At 33.3% G+C, this 17,584-nt stretch overlaps 1 protein-coding gene across 22 annotated transcripts in view; it reads left to right on the top strand.

Moving 5' to 3' along the window:
* LOC130894382 (rho GTPase-activating protein 21-B) overlaps positions 1-17,584 on the top strand; it is a 237,408-nt gene that overhangs the window by 144,563 nt on the left and 75,261 nt on the right. For all 22 annotated transcript variants that reach the window (XM_057801193.1, XM_057801171.1, XM_057801192.1 and 19 more), the window contains 4 exons: positions 5,742-5,870; positions 11,167-11,415; positions 13,317-13,646; positions 15,784-16,538. In XM_057801193.1, coding sequence (XP_057657176.1) covers positions 5,742-5,870; positions 11,167-11,415; positions 13,317-13,646; positions 15,784-16,538 — 1,463 coding nt within the window. The remainder of the gene's footprint in view (positions 1-5,741; positions 5,871-11,166; positions 11,416-13,316; positions 13,647-15,783; positions 16,539-17,584) is intronic.

Raw genomic sequence — 17,584 nt, 5'->3', positions numbered from 1 at the left:
TGTTTGTTTAATCATTTTTTATCTCACTTAAAGATTTCATATGGTTTTCTGACGTTAAATGTTATCATAAACGCTCTAGAAAATCGAAAAATCATATAATTTCGATGAATTTTTTAAAAAATTTTCGTTTTTACGGTGAATTTATGAAAAAAAATATAGAAAATATCTTACTTGAAGATTTTATATGGTTTTATGCCTCGTTATTTTTAATTGTAAAAACATGATAAATTAACATTTTTGTATAGACTTTTTTTTGTTCGTTTTTTTGTAGATTTTGAAAAATAATATAACAACTTCATTTGATTATTTGGAAAAAATTTATCGACAATTATACGTGAATTAGTGCATTTTCAAGAACACTTGAGCCCTGAAACCAATATAAGTTTTCATTTTTTTTATTTCCATAATTTTTTTCGTAAATCAGCCGTAAAAACGAAGAATTTAAAAAAAATCGTCGAAATCGGATAATTTTTCGATTTTCTAGAGCCAAAAAACGAGGAGACCGCGAAAGTATGAAATTACCCGGAATAATATCATTATGTAACTAGACTTTAATTTGTTGTTTTTCGTTGTCAATTTTCAAGAAATGAGCGAACAAAAAAAAGTAACACTTTATAATGAATATAGTAGGTAAATCTCATCTCAAAAATTATTTAAGCTATTTTCAAATACCGTCAATCATTATGCATCTACATGAAGTTAAATATGAGAAAGAAAACTAAATAATAAACTCCGCCTTGTACAAATTTGTTGTTGGTAAGTACAGAATACAAACCAGCACTGGAATTGCCACTGTTGTTAATTTAAATGCTTTGCCGATTACGCGTTCTTACTTGGCATAAACGGCCTTCGATATGACCTTCACCCTGCCTGCAAACATTTAGTATGGGTGATTAATATGGCTAAGACTGTTTTTAATTGGATGAGTTGGTATATAAATAATTTTATTCATAAAGCAGTTTCGCAATAACGTATAAATTACTATTAATATTATAAATTACTATTTATAGTATATAATATTATATTCCCTCTACGGATAGACACTGTATAATATCAAAATTTACAAATTATACAGGAGGACATTTTCAAATTGCCACAGTACTTGTGGAAGTATTGGATCAATTTTCGTAGGTGATTCTCTCCAGTCGAAATTTGTGGAACTACTTTAGAAAAAAGGTGGGCGATTTTGAGCAATTCTGTATATTTATACTGAATACACCGTTTACACCACCACTACACTCACAATTACACTGTCTAATGCGCGTTTCGATAACCAAGTTATCGTCTTCAGAGACTGAAGGTAAACTAGTTCTGAGATTGAAGTTGAACTAGTTCAGAGACTGAAGGAGTCAAAAGGAGATTATATCGAAAGAAAAATAAATATATTTTTTTCCAAAATTTTTGTGTTTTCTTTGGGGCCATCTTCATAAAGACGTAAAGACGACGAATCGCTTAAAACTTAGATGTGTGGATAAACCAAGTGTTTTTTGTTACGTTTATATTTTCATTGATACTTCATATCCCTAACGATTTTATTGACATACTCTTCATTCAACCAGCAAACTCTAAATAATACTCTAGACCTAGACGACACGACAGAAATTAGTTATCAGGGGATGTAAATTCGGCCGTACTATTCACCTGACCTTCGATTTCAAAAAGGTCTTTTCAAATTCACTGGTAAATTCGGTCAAAAAGTGTCCCTGGTTCGGTTATTTATAATCAGTTGCTTGATTTTATGCTGTGTAAATAATTTGTTATGTAATTTCCATAACAAATAATCTTTACTCAACATTTCTTTAATTGTTTCTAAACTTTTCAAATATTTGTACATTTTTTGAAAATATAAGTTGACACTTACCTATCCGACAGTTGTATACTTCAATATTCCTCATTCAATTAAAATATTTTTATATCTACGTCAGTTTAAAAATCGCACGTCCGAATTTACTTGTACTAATATTACATCCCAAATTTACCACACCAAAATCTCATCTCCCTGCCTGAAGAAGAATGAAAAAGCGAAACTTGTCAAGATACGATATCATTTGTTTGTTTTAAAACAGTTTTAACGTTTTCTGCCTTCAAATCTATAACAAAATATTGTCTTATAAGTATTGAAAATATTTGAAACAGTCTGATGTTCCGAAATAAATAATGGCTCCCCGAGAGGGGAACACAATTTGCCACTTGAACAGGCTGAAATATGAAAAGCACAATATACGAAACATTAAAATGTTATTGAATGGAAATTTGAAAACCGCCAATGAACCAAGTAATTTTAATATTACCCTATAAGTGTTTCTTAAAATTCCCCGTTCTTAATTTGACAATAGACTATCAGGAAAATTTCTATACTACTTCTAAATATGTTGTTTTGTTTTTCTACGTACCGGGTCGATAACTAAGAACGGCAGTATGTCCATATCTTTTTTCTGTCTCCAGAAATCATACACCAGAGTGTGAATGTGCGAGATTTTGATATCAGACTGGGTAATACACGAATTTTGGGGACGTATGAGGCTACGTTTCATAGTAATGATAAATTAAATCCCCATTGGATGCATCAGATCGAACATAAGTATCGTTGGTTTGTAAATGTGTGGCGCGGAATTCTAGACCAGCTATTAAGATAAACCCTTAACCATTCGATGTGAAATGTTCTTACAACATATGGTTACCCGGCCCATTATTTTATACCCTGATAGATTGAACATTCAGCGTATAGTCCAGATCTGGTTCTGTCCGACTATTTTTCGATCGCAAAGCTAAAGGCTGAGTTAACAGATGAAAGATTTTTCAGCGATGATCGATGTACGAACATTTTGACTCTAAAAAGATTAACCATATTTTTATAGTGGCATTAAAAGCTTTAGTGATACGTTCTGTGAAGTGTGTAAGAATAAAGAGATCATGGACTGCACTACGTATGTCCCCACCAACTTAGTGACGGTACTTTTACAAGTCTTATTCAGAAACTAGAAAATTTGATTCATGTATATTTGGATGTCTGAGTTCGTGTCATCTCAGTCGGTTTCCAGGCGTCAAAACTAGAATTTTTCCACGTTCGCCATTTTTCAATAATCGAATTTAAAATGGCGTTGCAAATAAATATGGACGACGACGAGGAAGTTTCAAGATTGTTTACTGATAAGATAGATACCTTGATTTATTTGGTGACTATAGAAAATACGAATTTTAATCTCACTTTCAAAAAAAATAATATTTTTTATTAATTCTTAACCGTTCTTTCAAATATTCTATCAAAATAACCCTTTTTGTTTATTTTCCACATATCGAACTCCATATCATTATCGATCAATATAATCTCATTAGTAGGTTTTTCGAAACATTCCCCTGTACTATAAACACCAACTATCTGCTGAGGTTCTTATAAAATGTGTATCTTGATGTATATCTTCGAATAAGGGATCACGAAATGGCACTCTTGCTACCCACCAAGTTACTTGTTTTTTTTTATATTTTTCTTAAAAGGTAAGCATACGTAAAATCATTCGCAATAGTTACTTTTTACTCGTTAAAAAGAGATGACGCAACTTGATTTTAAATTGATCTTTTTCTAATATTTATTATAACTAATTATTGTAGCATACGTATTATGCATTCTATGCTTAATAAGCATAATTAATAACCAAGCGGTTGTATCGTACGTATTATGCATTCTATACTTGATAAGCATAATTAATAACCAAGCGGTTGTATCGTACGTATTATGCATTCTATGCTTAATAAGCATAATTAATAACCAAGCGGTTGTAGCGTACATATTATGCATTCTATGCTTAATAAACATAATTAATAACCAAGCGGTTGTATCAACGTATCATGTTTATTGATTAAATTATTTAAGCAGTTTGAACAATAAATTAATTAAACTGTTAACCCCCCCAGGAAGTACGGTTTATCAACTGGGATTAAAAATGCACTCGAGGCAACAGAAAAACACCGACCTTAGAATGGACTAGGGTCAGAACGCTATATCTGTAGTACAAAAATGTGAATAAGTGACGTTTTCAATAAAGTGCATAGCACCTTAGTTAATTTGTTTAATTGGGCCCAAACCGAGGTTTCAATAATCAGAACCTATAATACTACATGGGTCCTGTCTCGGCCGCCATGTACTTAGGGGGGAGGAGGTACTGCTTAATTAATGTAATGTTCAAACTACATAAAGAATTTAATTAATTAGCATAATACGTATGCTACACCTGCTTGGTGATTTATTATGCTTATTAATAATAGCATGCTTAATAATTATGCTACATTATGAAACTACATCACTTCTTTTGTTAAGTGGAATCTTATATTTAAAAAATTTGATTCATGCTTTCCAAAAGATGTCGTAAAGCAATAAACAAAGTTATTACAACAATGGAAAAATAGTTATTTATACAACAAGTGAGTAAAGTAATATTTTTTTTGTCACGAGTTAGACGGTTTGACCGCGGCAATTCCTACGAGTGAAAAATAAAAGTTACTTTACTCAGGAGTTTCATACAAAAAATTTTCTACGTCCTTAGACTTGAAAAAATTCGACAAAACTTTTATCAATTTTTATTTTGTAATAGTAATATTAAAAGTAGAATTGTGAGCATTGCTAATTTGAAGTGAAGAAGTTACATTACTATTGGTACTTGAGTTGGCAACATTTAACGAATTAAAGAAATAATATCGAATATAGTTGTATTAATACTTATTGGATTGTTAAAATTTTCACTGCGGGATCCATTTTGTTTTTTATTGATTCGTCTCCTCAACCCTCCGCAATTGTGTTGGATTTCCACCCACCGTGCTTCTTCAGTTGAATTATATCACCATCGGAATTCACTAAAAGAGACGCCGAAGAGCGTCGAAATGTATGCCCAGTGTAAGTATCTATGTTTATTGGAATGTGGACATTGTTATTCAAGCTAACATGGGCCAAAATAGACTTAATTCTCTTGCATCACTGTGTATTAATGCTCAACTAGACCAAAAAATTAATTACGACGATATAATCGACTCTTATGAAAGAACCAAAGCTAGGAAAAAGAAAGTTTGGTTGGGTTAATATTAAAAAATATTTATTATTCATCTACATATAATTATATCTTATTTATCTTTCATTTGTATTAGATATACTTAAAAATTATACTTCAATAAAATTAAGTTATTTTGAAATAAAAATAATGGAACAAAATTTATGAAGTCAATTTTATCAAAAAGAACGGTTCATCGAACGGGGCAGCAATCCTAAATTCATCACTTACCATACAGATGTGAAAAAGTAGTAAAAACCAGTTGATTTAGTCAAAAAAAACGCTTCTTTAGTTAATAAAACTATGCTGGTGATGGTAAAAAGCATGATTCACGAAATTATTGTTATCGATCTTAAATAAGCGTGCAAAATTTCAATTTATGCTGACGTTTTTGATCCAAAGATTCCGACTCATACAAATAAGGTTTTTCAAAGCTTCTTAAAAACATAGTATCAGTATGTGAACACCCAGAATATAGAGCATAGAGTGATTAATTCTCAAAGACAAAAATTCTAAATAGAGCTTCAAAAATTTGTGAATAACAGTCTCTTTTTAACTATTCGGGTATACCACAAATTTATAATGAATCCGTCGAGATGACTCCATATTTTTCATGGTAACACGTAAATATTAACAAAAACTAGTTAAAACATTTGCTTGGTTTATCAAATTGGTTACTAATTCAATAATTATTTGTTACAGAATCCAACCGGGATAGTTAGTTTACCAAGAGGAAGTAGAGGACCGAGGAGCCTATATTTGAGACGGTATGGAGACAGTTTTGGATTTACTCTTAGGCATTTCATCGTCTACCCACCAGAATCTATTGCAGTAAGTATAACTCTTATTTTTTGAAGTTCAACCGACCAACCAATTTTGTCTTAACCTAAATTATAAACTACAGGCCAAAAGTTTTTGCCCACGTCATAATCCATTCATTAAATTTCAAAATAATGCACAAACAATAAGTTATAAATCCAAAATAAAATGTTTACTTTATTCCAGCCCATGTTTATGATTGCAGTATAGTCCCACCTAGTCTTATGAGACGCAAGAAAGTGCTGTGATTCATACTTTTCGAACCACAACATCTTTTTGTTAACGAATTGTTTTCTTTTTCGCAAACTCAATTTTTGCTTCAAAATGGGTAAAACCAAGGAATTATTGGTTCAAACTTGTGCAAGGATCGCAAATCTTGACGTGAAGAAATATCTATCCACTTGGAGCTTTGGCAAGAAAAAAAACGTTCAGGGTGGCCTCGAAAAACCACAACCGCTAAAAATAAACGTATTGCATTGATCATTAAACGTGATTGACGATTCACAGGCTGAAAGACAACAGCCCAGATCAATGAATCTAGGGATTTGTCTTTCAGTACTTGTACAGTGAACAGGAGATTAAGAGAACTTGGCATTTTTGGAAGGGTGGCATTGAATAAAGCTCTTTTAAGCGCACAAAAAAATTAACAGATTGTAGAGGGCCAAAAACAAAAAAAAATTAACGCATGAAGATTGAAGAGTGGAAGAGAACTTATGGAGTGATAAGTCAAAGGAAGAAAGGATCCAAGGGTAATCCCGACTGTAAAATACGGCGATAGCTCGGTGATGGTTTGGGGATGCTTTGGAGGAAAGACGACAAACGACTTGGTGAATATTGGCGGGATTTTTACGAAATACTATAACAGGAAAATGTTATACGTTAATACTGGCCAGCGATGAACGGCAGAAAATTCATCTTCCAACATGACAACGATCCCCAGCAATCCTCGAAGTATAAAGAGTGTTTGGAAAAATTGGAAAGGGAGGATGTACTGAAAGTAATGATTTGGCCGTCACAATTAATACGATTGAATTGTTGTGGGACGTAAAGTCTGAAATCAGTGTTATTCTATTTCAACTATTTAGAATAGAATCAAATAGACGACGATTATTTGTCGAGATAAGATGCATTTTTAGAGTTTGAATTTTCGTACCACGCCTGGAAATAGAAGCGCAGATCAACGAATCTTGGGATCTGCCTTTGAGTACTTCTACAGTGAAAAGCTAGCTTCAATGAAGAAACCTCTTTTAAGACGCCCAAATAGAATTGAGAAGTTTCAGTGAACTAAAGATTATAAAAATTAGACCCGTGAAGAAAGAGAGAGAGGTCTATGAAATGATGAGTCAAAGTTTAAGGTTTTTGGGTCTAAGAGTGTTTCTGCGCAGGATAAAGGAAGAACTATACTAGGTCCTTGTGTAATCCCGACTGTAATACTTGATGAAAGCTCGACAAATGGTGGGACAAATTGGACAGGGAACTCAGAAATCATTGTCCACTTCACATATTTAGAATAACCTGATAATCGAGTGTAACCAAACGACAATGATGTGTAAATTTTTTTCCTGCAAGTTGATCCTCAGAAGAGGTGACATAAGTGGGCCTCCATATAGTCCTAATTCAACATCATGGTCGTTTCCTGTGGAATTTCGTCAAATCTAAAGTTTGCTTTAACCGACTTCCCTGGCACAATTATAGAAAAAAATCTGTCACGAAATGGCAGCCATCACGGAGAATACCTGCCGAGTCGTCATAGGCAATTTAGTGCTGGATTAAATGGATACCGTGAGCTCAACGGTTTATTTTTGGGTGATATTAATTTTAAGAAATAAATTCCCAAGCAACGGTGGTCAAACTCAATGAAATTGAGGAATGTGGAAGATATCAATGAGGCAAACATCGTTGTATAAAAAAGCACAGAAAGATGGAAAAAGCCTTGAACTTATTATAATATACTCGAAGTAATCTTGACGATGAATAAAACGAAATTTCGTTAAAAAACTTGTTTTCTATTTTCGCGATTCGAGTCATTAGGAAATACTACGTAAACAGCCTCGAAAACACCTGAAAAAATGATATTTTTATCACGTTTTATTCAACTTAGTTCGTCTGTTTATTTGTTTGTCTGTTCAGATGGAATTTTCTAATCAATGTTTCACTAGTCTTTAATCAACTCACTGACTTGATATTTTTAATACTTACACGCTTTTGGTGACATATTTAATAATATCGCGTGGATTTATTCATTCTTATATGCGACAGAATGTTTTACAACTTTTAAATCGGACACAAAAAATTTCACTAATTGCTCGCTCTACAAAAAGTAAAGATAATTCATCGTTTCAACAAAAAATGACGTTAGGAATCCGAATCTCGAAAGTAATTAATATTAGAAAGATAAAAACGATTTGAATTTTTATTGTCTGTTGAATATAAATTGAATTAACTATGATTTCATATATGAATTTCGTGATTTATTCCAAAAATGAGTCGCGTGGTTAGGTCGTCGAGATGCAATTTAACGTGTCGCTGCACTGTTATTATAAGCTTCCTCTTGGTATTTTGTTTTTTTCTTATAGTCTTATTATAATGAAACTCAATACTGTTTCAATGGACATCTGTTTAAAAACTGTGTCAGGTACTTACGTGGATGTTACAATAAAAAATTACAATGGATACATGGCTACTAAGAAATGGCCACATGAAAGTCTGGATCAAAATTCTGGGCCACAAAATGTGAGTAGACCTGAACGTCTTGTTATTAATGACCTTCTCCAAGGAGAAAATTTAAAAAACAAACGAAAAACTGGCAAATTAATCGAAAACTAAAAAATGAAAATATAATGAATTGTACTTAAAATTAGGTTTTACTTGAACTAGAAGCTCAAACAAGCCTAATCCACAGTACATTGTTTCTTCTGAAATTTTCTCAAACAATTTTACGAAACTTCCTTTTTTAAAACGCCATTTTGAAAGCAAGTAATTTACTCAAAAAAGAGTTATAGTAATTTGATCGTTTCGAAGATGTTAAAAGTAGGAAAAACACGATAAAACTTTTTTCTGTTGTAGAACAAAATGAAAGCGCTTGAAAAGATTCTTACAAAGTTAGTCATTTGATTGCAAAAGCTGGTAACAAATCACACTGATGACGAAAACCTAATCTCCCCTGCCGCAGCAAAAATTGTTTCTTGCATGTTTGGAAAGAAAGAGACCAAAAGAATTGAAACAATCCACTATAGTTTCGAGAAGATAACACATCCATCAATAACTTGTGTGACTAGCCAAGAAAAATACATTTTGTTGCCAAAAATCGATTTTATTCATCAATGTAATCTTCAAAAGCAAAACAATCATTCCAACACAGGATTTGTCTTTTGTCTCAAAATAAACTTGAATTCAAGCAATTGCTTCTTTACTTGAGCTGAATTTATTACCGGCGAGTATCTTTTTGAGATCAACAAATAGCCAGTAGTCACTGGGGGGCCAGATCTGGACTATACGGTGGATGAGGATGCAATTCGAAGTGTAATTCGTTCAATTTAACCATCTTCTCCATCTCTGCATTGTCTTGATTAAACAGCGGTCTTTTCTTTGACATATGAGGCCCATTTTTCTTGATTTTTACATTCAAACGATCCAATAACAAAAACATGGCTAAACACTACTCTGAATCATCAACATGTTGATTTTTTTTTGAACGACTGTAAGTAAACGCAGCACCCACTTTGAAAAAAGCTTTCTCATGGTCAAATGTCCATGCATAATTGTAAACACACTGCCCTGATATCTTTTCGACTTCTGCTATCTCACGAAATTTCAATTTCCCATTAGAAATAACCCAATTGGACGTTCATCACTATCGGTGTCTGTACGACCACGTTTAAATTCAGCAAACCAATAACAAAAGGTTCTTTTCGGTGGAGCAGGGTCTTTTGACAGTTGGTACTTCATAAACGTCATACGGATTTAACAATGGCAGCGCCATCTGTGTGTCAGGCACAAGAGTTATATGATATGGCGTTGCCACAACACAAATTCCATCTGTCTACTGTGCTTACTGATTTTGAACTTAGTTTATTTAAGTGATATTTTTAAAAAACTCAACATTTGAAATTCCTCCATGCAGGGCGGTGTATCTGATATATTTTATGTAGAAAAGAAAACTGAGCCAATAGTAAAAAAGATAACTCTCTGGTAAAAACAAATAGAATATACCAACTACGAGCCGTTTGCAAGATTACAAACGTTTTTACAAGATAATAAAATAAAATTTACTTGTATTCGATGGACCGATTTTTTTTTAAATAATAAGGACTGTATTTAGTTTATATTTTGTTTATTGATGTATATTTCTAACGCTCGAAATAAGACTCGTCACATATTCCCTTCCTTTCGACTATTCCGACTTAGAGAGATCCTATATCTGAAGGTGGTAGATGCAATCTACACATTTCAATGTATTGAAGATCACACTCGGAAAATCCGATCCGTCCGATGACGACAAGTGAGTGACTACCTCAAGAGAATTCTTTCCAACTTTGGAGAAACTGTATGACTGTATGCCCGTTTAATGATGATACTGTGGGCACTAACCTGACTACTTTTCAAAAGGAACAACTCATCGAAGTCGAAGGAACGCCAGAAACTGTTAAACACTGCTGTTAAATTTCTTCTTGTTTTTATTCAAACATAAACATAATTAACTCTTAGAGGATTTGTTCAATATTCCAGTTATGGTTTACTTAGTAAATGTTTTGAAAAAAGGTACAGTATCTACATAAGTCATGTTTTGCGGTTGAAACCGATTTTTATTTTGATATCCATATTGTAGATGATCAATCGATTAAAAAGTCAGACAATGCTCTAGAAACATCGCCATAAGTCTGACAACGCTGTAGAAAAATATTAAAACTAACCACGTTTGCGTTACAAATATTTGAATGGATAGGCAGACGAGAATTCGTTAAGTGGCCCGCTGACGTGATATCTTCCCGTGGGCCCTTATCAAGGACCGCGTTTTAGAAAGAGGACCACGTACCTTTCCTTACTTCCGAAATGCAATTGAAGCAGAATTAGAATTTCTACGCGGACATGCATCGCAGGACCTGCCTTTCCATTGATAAACGTTGCCGTAAATGCAATTTGAACACCTACAGTAACCCTTTTTCAAATCCTGTTTGTAATTTCTTTTAATTTTTTTAATTGTCAATGTCACATCATATTTTGGTAAAAACCAAAATTGGTCGAAAAAAGATTCTCCATATCTATTAGCATAAATGTGAATATAGATACATGCTGTTTTGTTTTTCAGGAATACCATGATGGTAGACATGCTGCTGTGGGTGCTCTGCTCGCGCCCATGGACACCATCTTCGTGAAGCACGTAAAAGATAGGAGTTCGGCTAAATTAGCTGGATTACAGAAAGGTGATCGATTGGTCGCCGTTAATGGGATACCCGTTAAAGATAAAACTTATTCTCAAGTGGTGCAATTAATAGTTAATAGTCCGGAATATCTCCATCTATTGGTGGTGCCTAAAGAAGAAGACGTTTTGCAAAGGGTGAGTTATATATACTTATTTAATCCCAATTAAACAACTCAAATGAGTGTTTAGAATCTATATCAGAGACCCCACAAATTTCAAAAACCTATTGAAGAAGAAGACAAGAGGAAGGTCAAAAAATTTCCCTAGCTAGGCTAATCTTCTACGACTTTAATTGTTATTAATGGTAGAATCGGAAAAGTTGCGGGCAAAAGAGGGTGGGAAGGCTGCTGAAAGAAGTTCCAAAAATCGTTTTTCGCCATCTCCCAAGAAAATTTACGATTTGGGTAAAAATGAACATCAGTTTCTTATCTACAAGAATTGTATCAATTATTTCTTCGCAACATCAATTTTTGCGAAAATCGCTTGTTGCTTGGTGACAACAGGCTCAAGTCCTCAGGGTTACCTAAAGGAAAAGCAGCTCAAATAGTGACTAAAATCTATATCAGAGACCCCACAAATTTTAAAAACCGCGGTAGACAAGATAAAGGTGCCCAAGCAGGGCTAATCTTCTAGGACTTTAATTAGAGTTTTTAATGGTAGAATCGAAAATATTGCGGGAAAAAGAGGGCGAGAAGGATTTTGTTGTATGGGCATATCTAAAATCGCTTATATTTTCAAAATCGTATCATACAAGGCTGTAATGTTATTTGTAACGTATTTGGCTATCCATTAGACGTCTATCGCATATTTGCGTTCTGGCTGAAGGTGTACAAGCTCCATTATGCTCAGCTCTTATCTTTCTGATGAACTTTTAATCATCAAAAATATCAATTTCCCTTTAGACATCGAATAATTTGTTGGAGCTAGAAATACAAAGCATATTCGGGTCCCGTTATCTCATATTTTCAAAATCGTATCTTACAAGGCTGTAATGTTATTTGTAACGTATCTTCGAACATATTCGGCAATCCTCGAATTTTCGACCAAATTAATGAGGACTGATCTTCATTTTTCATCTTAATAAAAATTCTCTAATTAGAATATTTCTGAGATATTGCCGGAAAATGACTTTTTCAGAACTTTGGTGGCATTTTTCAAGGTCCTCCTCGGTCTCTTTGCCGCAGAATATTTTCCAATTTGAAATTACCAGTCGGGATCTAGCGGTTGAAATTATATTCACATAATTTAATGTGCGATTCCAAACCCGTCCCGACATCTACTTACGATGTAACGAAACAAAACGAAAAATGCTATTAGAGTCACCGCGCAGATTGCGCGGACGGGAAACGAAAACTTGTCAATAAAAAGAACATCAATGACTTAAATTGTGAAGAAACGTAATGTTAATGCAACCGCTTCCCGGAAATGCAATATAAATTATAGAACTGACTTTATGTATTTTTAATTTCTCTTGAAATATAGTCTCGAAGTTGTTTTATGTGTCTTGATGAAAATTAAATTATTTAATAAACTTTGTTTTCGATTATATTCCTAAAGAACTTAGAGATATAGCAGATATAGACACATAACTTTTAGTTGAAGCTCTTTTTCCAATATAAAAAGTTCAAAAAATTTTGCATTTCCCGTTACCGCATGTTCTAATTGTTTTGTTTGGGGGATGATGGGCCTCTAATTCAATTCGGAGAGGTTCGATGTAGAAAAATGTTGACGATGCGAACGGTCTAAAAGTGCTACACGGAGCGATAGAACACCAAAAAAAAAGGAACGGATAAGATGGGATTAGCATTCAAAGACACAAATTTAACGTAACCAAACCTAAGCCAACCTATCCTACCTTAACCTATCTTAAACTAACTTAACCTAACATGTTGTATCTCATCTACAAGACTTATCACACAGAACTTTTCGTATTAAAATAGAGTGACGAAGCGCCCATCACAATATTTTAGATTACTGAGGAAACACCCTGTATATTGAATGTTGTATTACGTATAACTAATTTATTTTTATTTCAGTTTTTTGCCGAAACTGCACATAATCCAGTAAGTAACCAACAAATCTACCCGGAAACTCCCGTGGACAAACACACAGCTCAACAGATTATATCTAAACGATTAGCTCACGTACCTCCAGAATTCCAAGTGGACGCATTTTCCTGGAGAACTTTGCAACAACCGTATGGAGTAATTGGAGAACCACTTCAAAGAGTTGAATACGAAAGGGGACAGCACAGTGCCGAGAGTCTTCTACAAAACGTTCCTAGAAGAAATAACCAACAAGAAATATATGCAGAAATCCAGCCCCATGACACGGATAAGATCAGAAGGTCTAAGGCTGCACCCCAGGTTAGTTTCAAAGTTTAATTTAGTTTTTAATCGATTTCACGCAAAGGCTTTCATTTTCGAGTTTTGTACTAGATTTCTACATCCTTTGGATTTGTTATCCTTAAATTGGTAACAATTTTCCTCTGGAATTATCTAGAAACTGCTCCAGATCAGTCTTATTAGTAATTTCTATCTTCTTTGAAGTCCGTAATATAATATTTGTATTTTCAGTTCAGTTGAATATTTTCTTTAACGTTTCCAATATTTAAATTAAAATAATATTAATGATTCTTTTATTATTAATTAGTTTATGTTAAATGTAAATATATGAAACAAATTAAAGATAAAAAATGACCATTAAAATGTTTGCAAACAAGCTTCTATACTCGTAAATGCTAATGATAATATAAAGCAAATGGAAATCTAAGAATGTTGTACTGATATATTATACTGGTAGTATAGTAGTGGTTGAAATTTATGTTCTTTTTTTTTTATTCTCCTATACATAAATTCGACATAAAACAAATACTTGACATGTAAAGTGATCATTAATTATTAGATAATAAAGTGAATTTATTTCCAGCTGGATTATTGAACTTCCTTGAACCATAAATAAGTTTTCTCTACAGTTTTCAATATTCTACGACCATCCTGTAAATATTAACGACCAATACATCAGATTATTCGATATCCCACATTTCAATTTACCTACCTATAAACAATCGATCACCTAAATCATCCCGAGTTATATACAGATATAAAACAAAATATCTTTGATCCTTCTAATACAAACAAACAGGAAAAAATTGAGGCCGTTTCATTTTTTATAATCTTTATGGGTTTTTAATCTATTTTATAAATATTATAATGTTTGTCCTGGGTACGTAACAGGTTTATTCAGGATTAGATAATTGGATTGTATCGTTTGTGTTTGATAATTTGTGATAGATATGTACAATTTCCCAAAAATTTGTCCAAAAAATTTCATTTCACTTGTTTTTATAATATTTATGGGTTTTAATTCTATTTTCCAAATTTTGTGATGTTTGTCCTATGTTGATACCATTACGATTCACTTTATTGATTATTCTTTTATTGTTAAATGATCACATTTGTCTAATTAATGGAGAACTGTATCTCTACAATGTGATATTTTGAGGTAAATAGGTGATATACGATTAAAGATGAGGCAATTACATCGATCGCATGTCCAATTCTATTTTCTAAATATTGTGATGTTTGTCCTATGTTAATTCCATTGTGAATCATTCTACTAATAATAATTTTTTCTTAATTGTTTACATTTGTCCAATATCAGTTCACCTGAGCTAAATATCTGTTAAATGGAAAACTGTATTACTCAAATGTCGTAATATTTTTTGATGAATAGGTAACATGAGATTAAATATGAGGCAATTCCATTTATCGCATATCCAAAAAGACTAAACTGTTTTAATCATTGTTTTCCTCCTATCTAGATTTTGAAATTTTCAAAATTCGGTTTTGTTGAAAAACGATTTTGTATCTCTTATAACTTCAAAAATCTAAGACTGGAAACTCGTGGTATTTGGCATCAGTTGAAGTACATATACCTGGTACTTTAGTTACCATCTGGTGACTCTGGCTGCTAAACTAGCGCATATTTATATAGAACGGATTTCTAGATAATTGGAATTCTGGAATTCTCAAACTATAGATTATATTAACATAATACAACTATCTATATCAGTGGACGAGTTCGTAACAATATAATCGAATGAAACTAAGAATCGACTAATTAATTTATTTCAATTAGTGGTAGTGACTATTCAACAGAAGTGAATTGCACTACAATAATTAGTTCAACATCTTTTATAAATTCTCCTTGACGTCTGTGTATTTTTTAATGGAGTTCAATCAATTTTATGAATTTTAACACACTGTTTACACCACCACTACACCAACACACAGAATTACACTGTGTAACGTAAACTGAGCTTACCTTCAGTCTCTGAAGACGATAACTTGGTTATCGAAACGCACGTTAGACAATGTAATTGTGAGTATTGGTGTAGTGTAAACAGTGTGTTCGGTACGGTTCCAGAAATTCCAATTTAGTTACTTTGCATTAATTGAGAGTAATAAAAATTCATAAGGTTAATATGAAAATTGTTTTTAGGTCCCCTTATATAAGAAAATGGACAGAAGGGCAAGCGAAGGAAATATATTATCTAATCCAGAACGTTACAACACAGAATATAGCAGTCTAATACCTATGAGTGAAAATAAATACAACATGAAGACGATATACAAAAGCAGTAATTACATGTCGGAAACCCCCGACTTTTCATCAAAGACTCCAAACTGTAGACATAGTATGGAAGTCGAGAGAAGAAGAGAATCCACCTCTTCGCTGTCTTCTTCTATACCAGAGAGCACCAAAGACAGTCTAATATCTTTCGACTCCAATTCTACATTAACCGGACACGAAACAGACGATTCCGCAATCATGAATAGATTTAGAAAAAGCGTCCAACAAAAGGAGGAGTTTCTTAAAACGCCCGTCAACGTAACGGATCAATCGATTGTTAGAAAAGAATTTTACAGCAGGCCGAAAAAATTGGAAAGACAAGTATGGCCTCCGAACGAACGAGAATCCAAAAATTCGAAACCCAGCCACCAAAATTTCATAAGGGTCAAAAACGATATTGAAAATGAAAGAGATCTTAGCGGAGGTAATCCTCAAAATGGTTATCCGGTACAAGGAGGAGCGATAAATAATGTACCTCAACAAAGAGGCGTTACGTCACCCAAGGAAAAAATACTCGTTAACGCCGATAGAATATATGAAGCTTCAATACCTCCCAGCGAATTCGATAGCACGGAAGGACTGAATGGATCAGCAGCAGAAGATGCCTACATTGACGATAGAAGGTAAGAGTCCATCCCGTACAATCCTATAAGTATGAATGAACTAAAATTTGTCCAAAAATTTAACTCTTACTGATATTTTCTCAGAACCTCCCTTCTAGTTTTCAATGAACTGTTAAAGTGACATTAGAAATGGATTGGTGTATTCTTCTAGTCTTTGGTTGTGTTCCCCTTGCAATTCTTTGATATCTGCTCCTACCAGAGTGCTCCCGGTGTCTTGAGGAAAAATTTCAATGCATTGTAGGCTTTCATTGGAGGCTTAAAGAAAAGATTCTGAGAGATTCGGGGAGATATAGAAAGGAACAGAGATAATGAATCAGAGAGATTCATGTAAGGAAAAAAAAACTTATAGTGTGATCCAGAGATATATTTAGAGATATTTAGAAGGGAGATCCTGAAAGGTTCGCATAGAGAGATTCAGAAAGAGAAAGATAGAGTGAAATTCAGAGAGATTCAAAGAGAGAGAGAGAGAGAGAGATTCAGGGAAAGATACGCAGAGTAAGAAGAAGAATGATTGAGAAAGAGGTTTAGAATATGATTCACAGAAGAAAAATAGAATAATCCGAAAGGATTCGCAAAGAGTAGAGAGAGATAGATTTAGTTGGTTTTACGTAAAAAGAGGGAGAGAAACGTTCAGTGTGAGATCCATAGAAATGGTTCAGAAAGAAAAGATAGAAGGACATTCAGAGAGATTCACAAGTAAAGAGAGATAATGATTCAGAGAGATTCAGAAAGAGAAAGACTCAGACCGGAATCCAGAGGGATTTGTAGATAGAGAGATTATTAGGGAAAGAAAGATTCACAGATAAAGAAGGAGAATGATTGAGAAAGAGATAAGTTTAGAATAAGATCCAGAAAGATTCACAAACAGAAAGATTCATAGTGAAAAGAGAAAGGAGGATTCAGGGAGATTCACAGAAAAAAAAGAGAGAATGATCCAGGAAGATTCATAGAAAGAGATTTAGGGAAAATAATTCACAGTGAAATAGAGAAAATTAGAGTGGAATCCAGAGACATCCACGGAAAGGATTCGCAGAGAAAAGAGAGAG

Source organism: Diorhabda carinulata, chromosome 5 (genome assembly GCF_026250575.1).
Source record: "Diorhabda carinulata isolate Delta chromosome 5, icDioCari1.1, whole genome shotgun sequence".
Taxonomy (NCBI): Eukaryota; Metazoa; Arthropoda; class Insecta; order Coleoptera; family Chrysomelidae; genus Diorhabda; species Diorhabda carinulata.
This window is presented reverse-complemented; position numbering and strand designations above follow the sequence as displayed.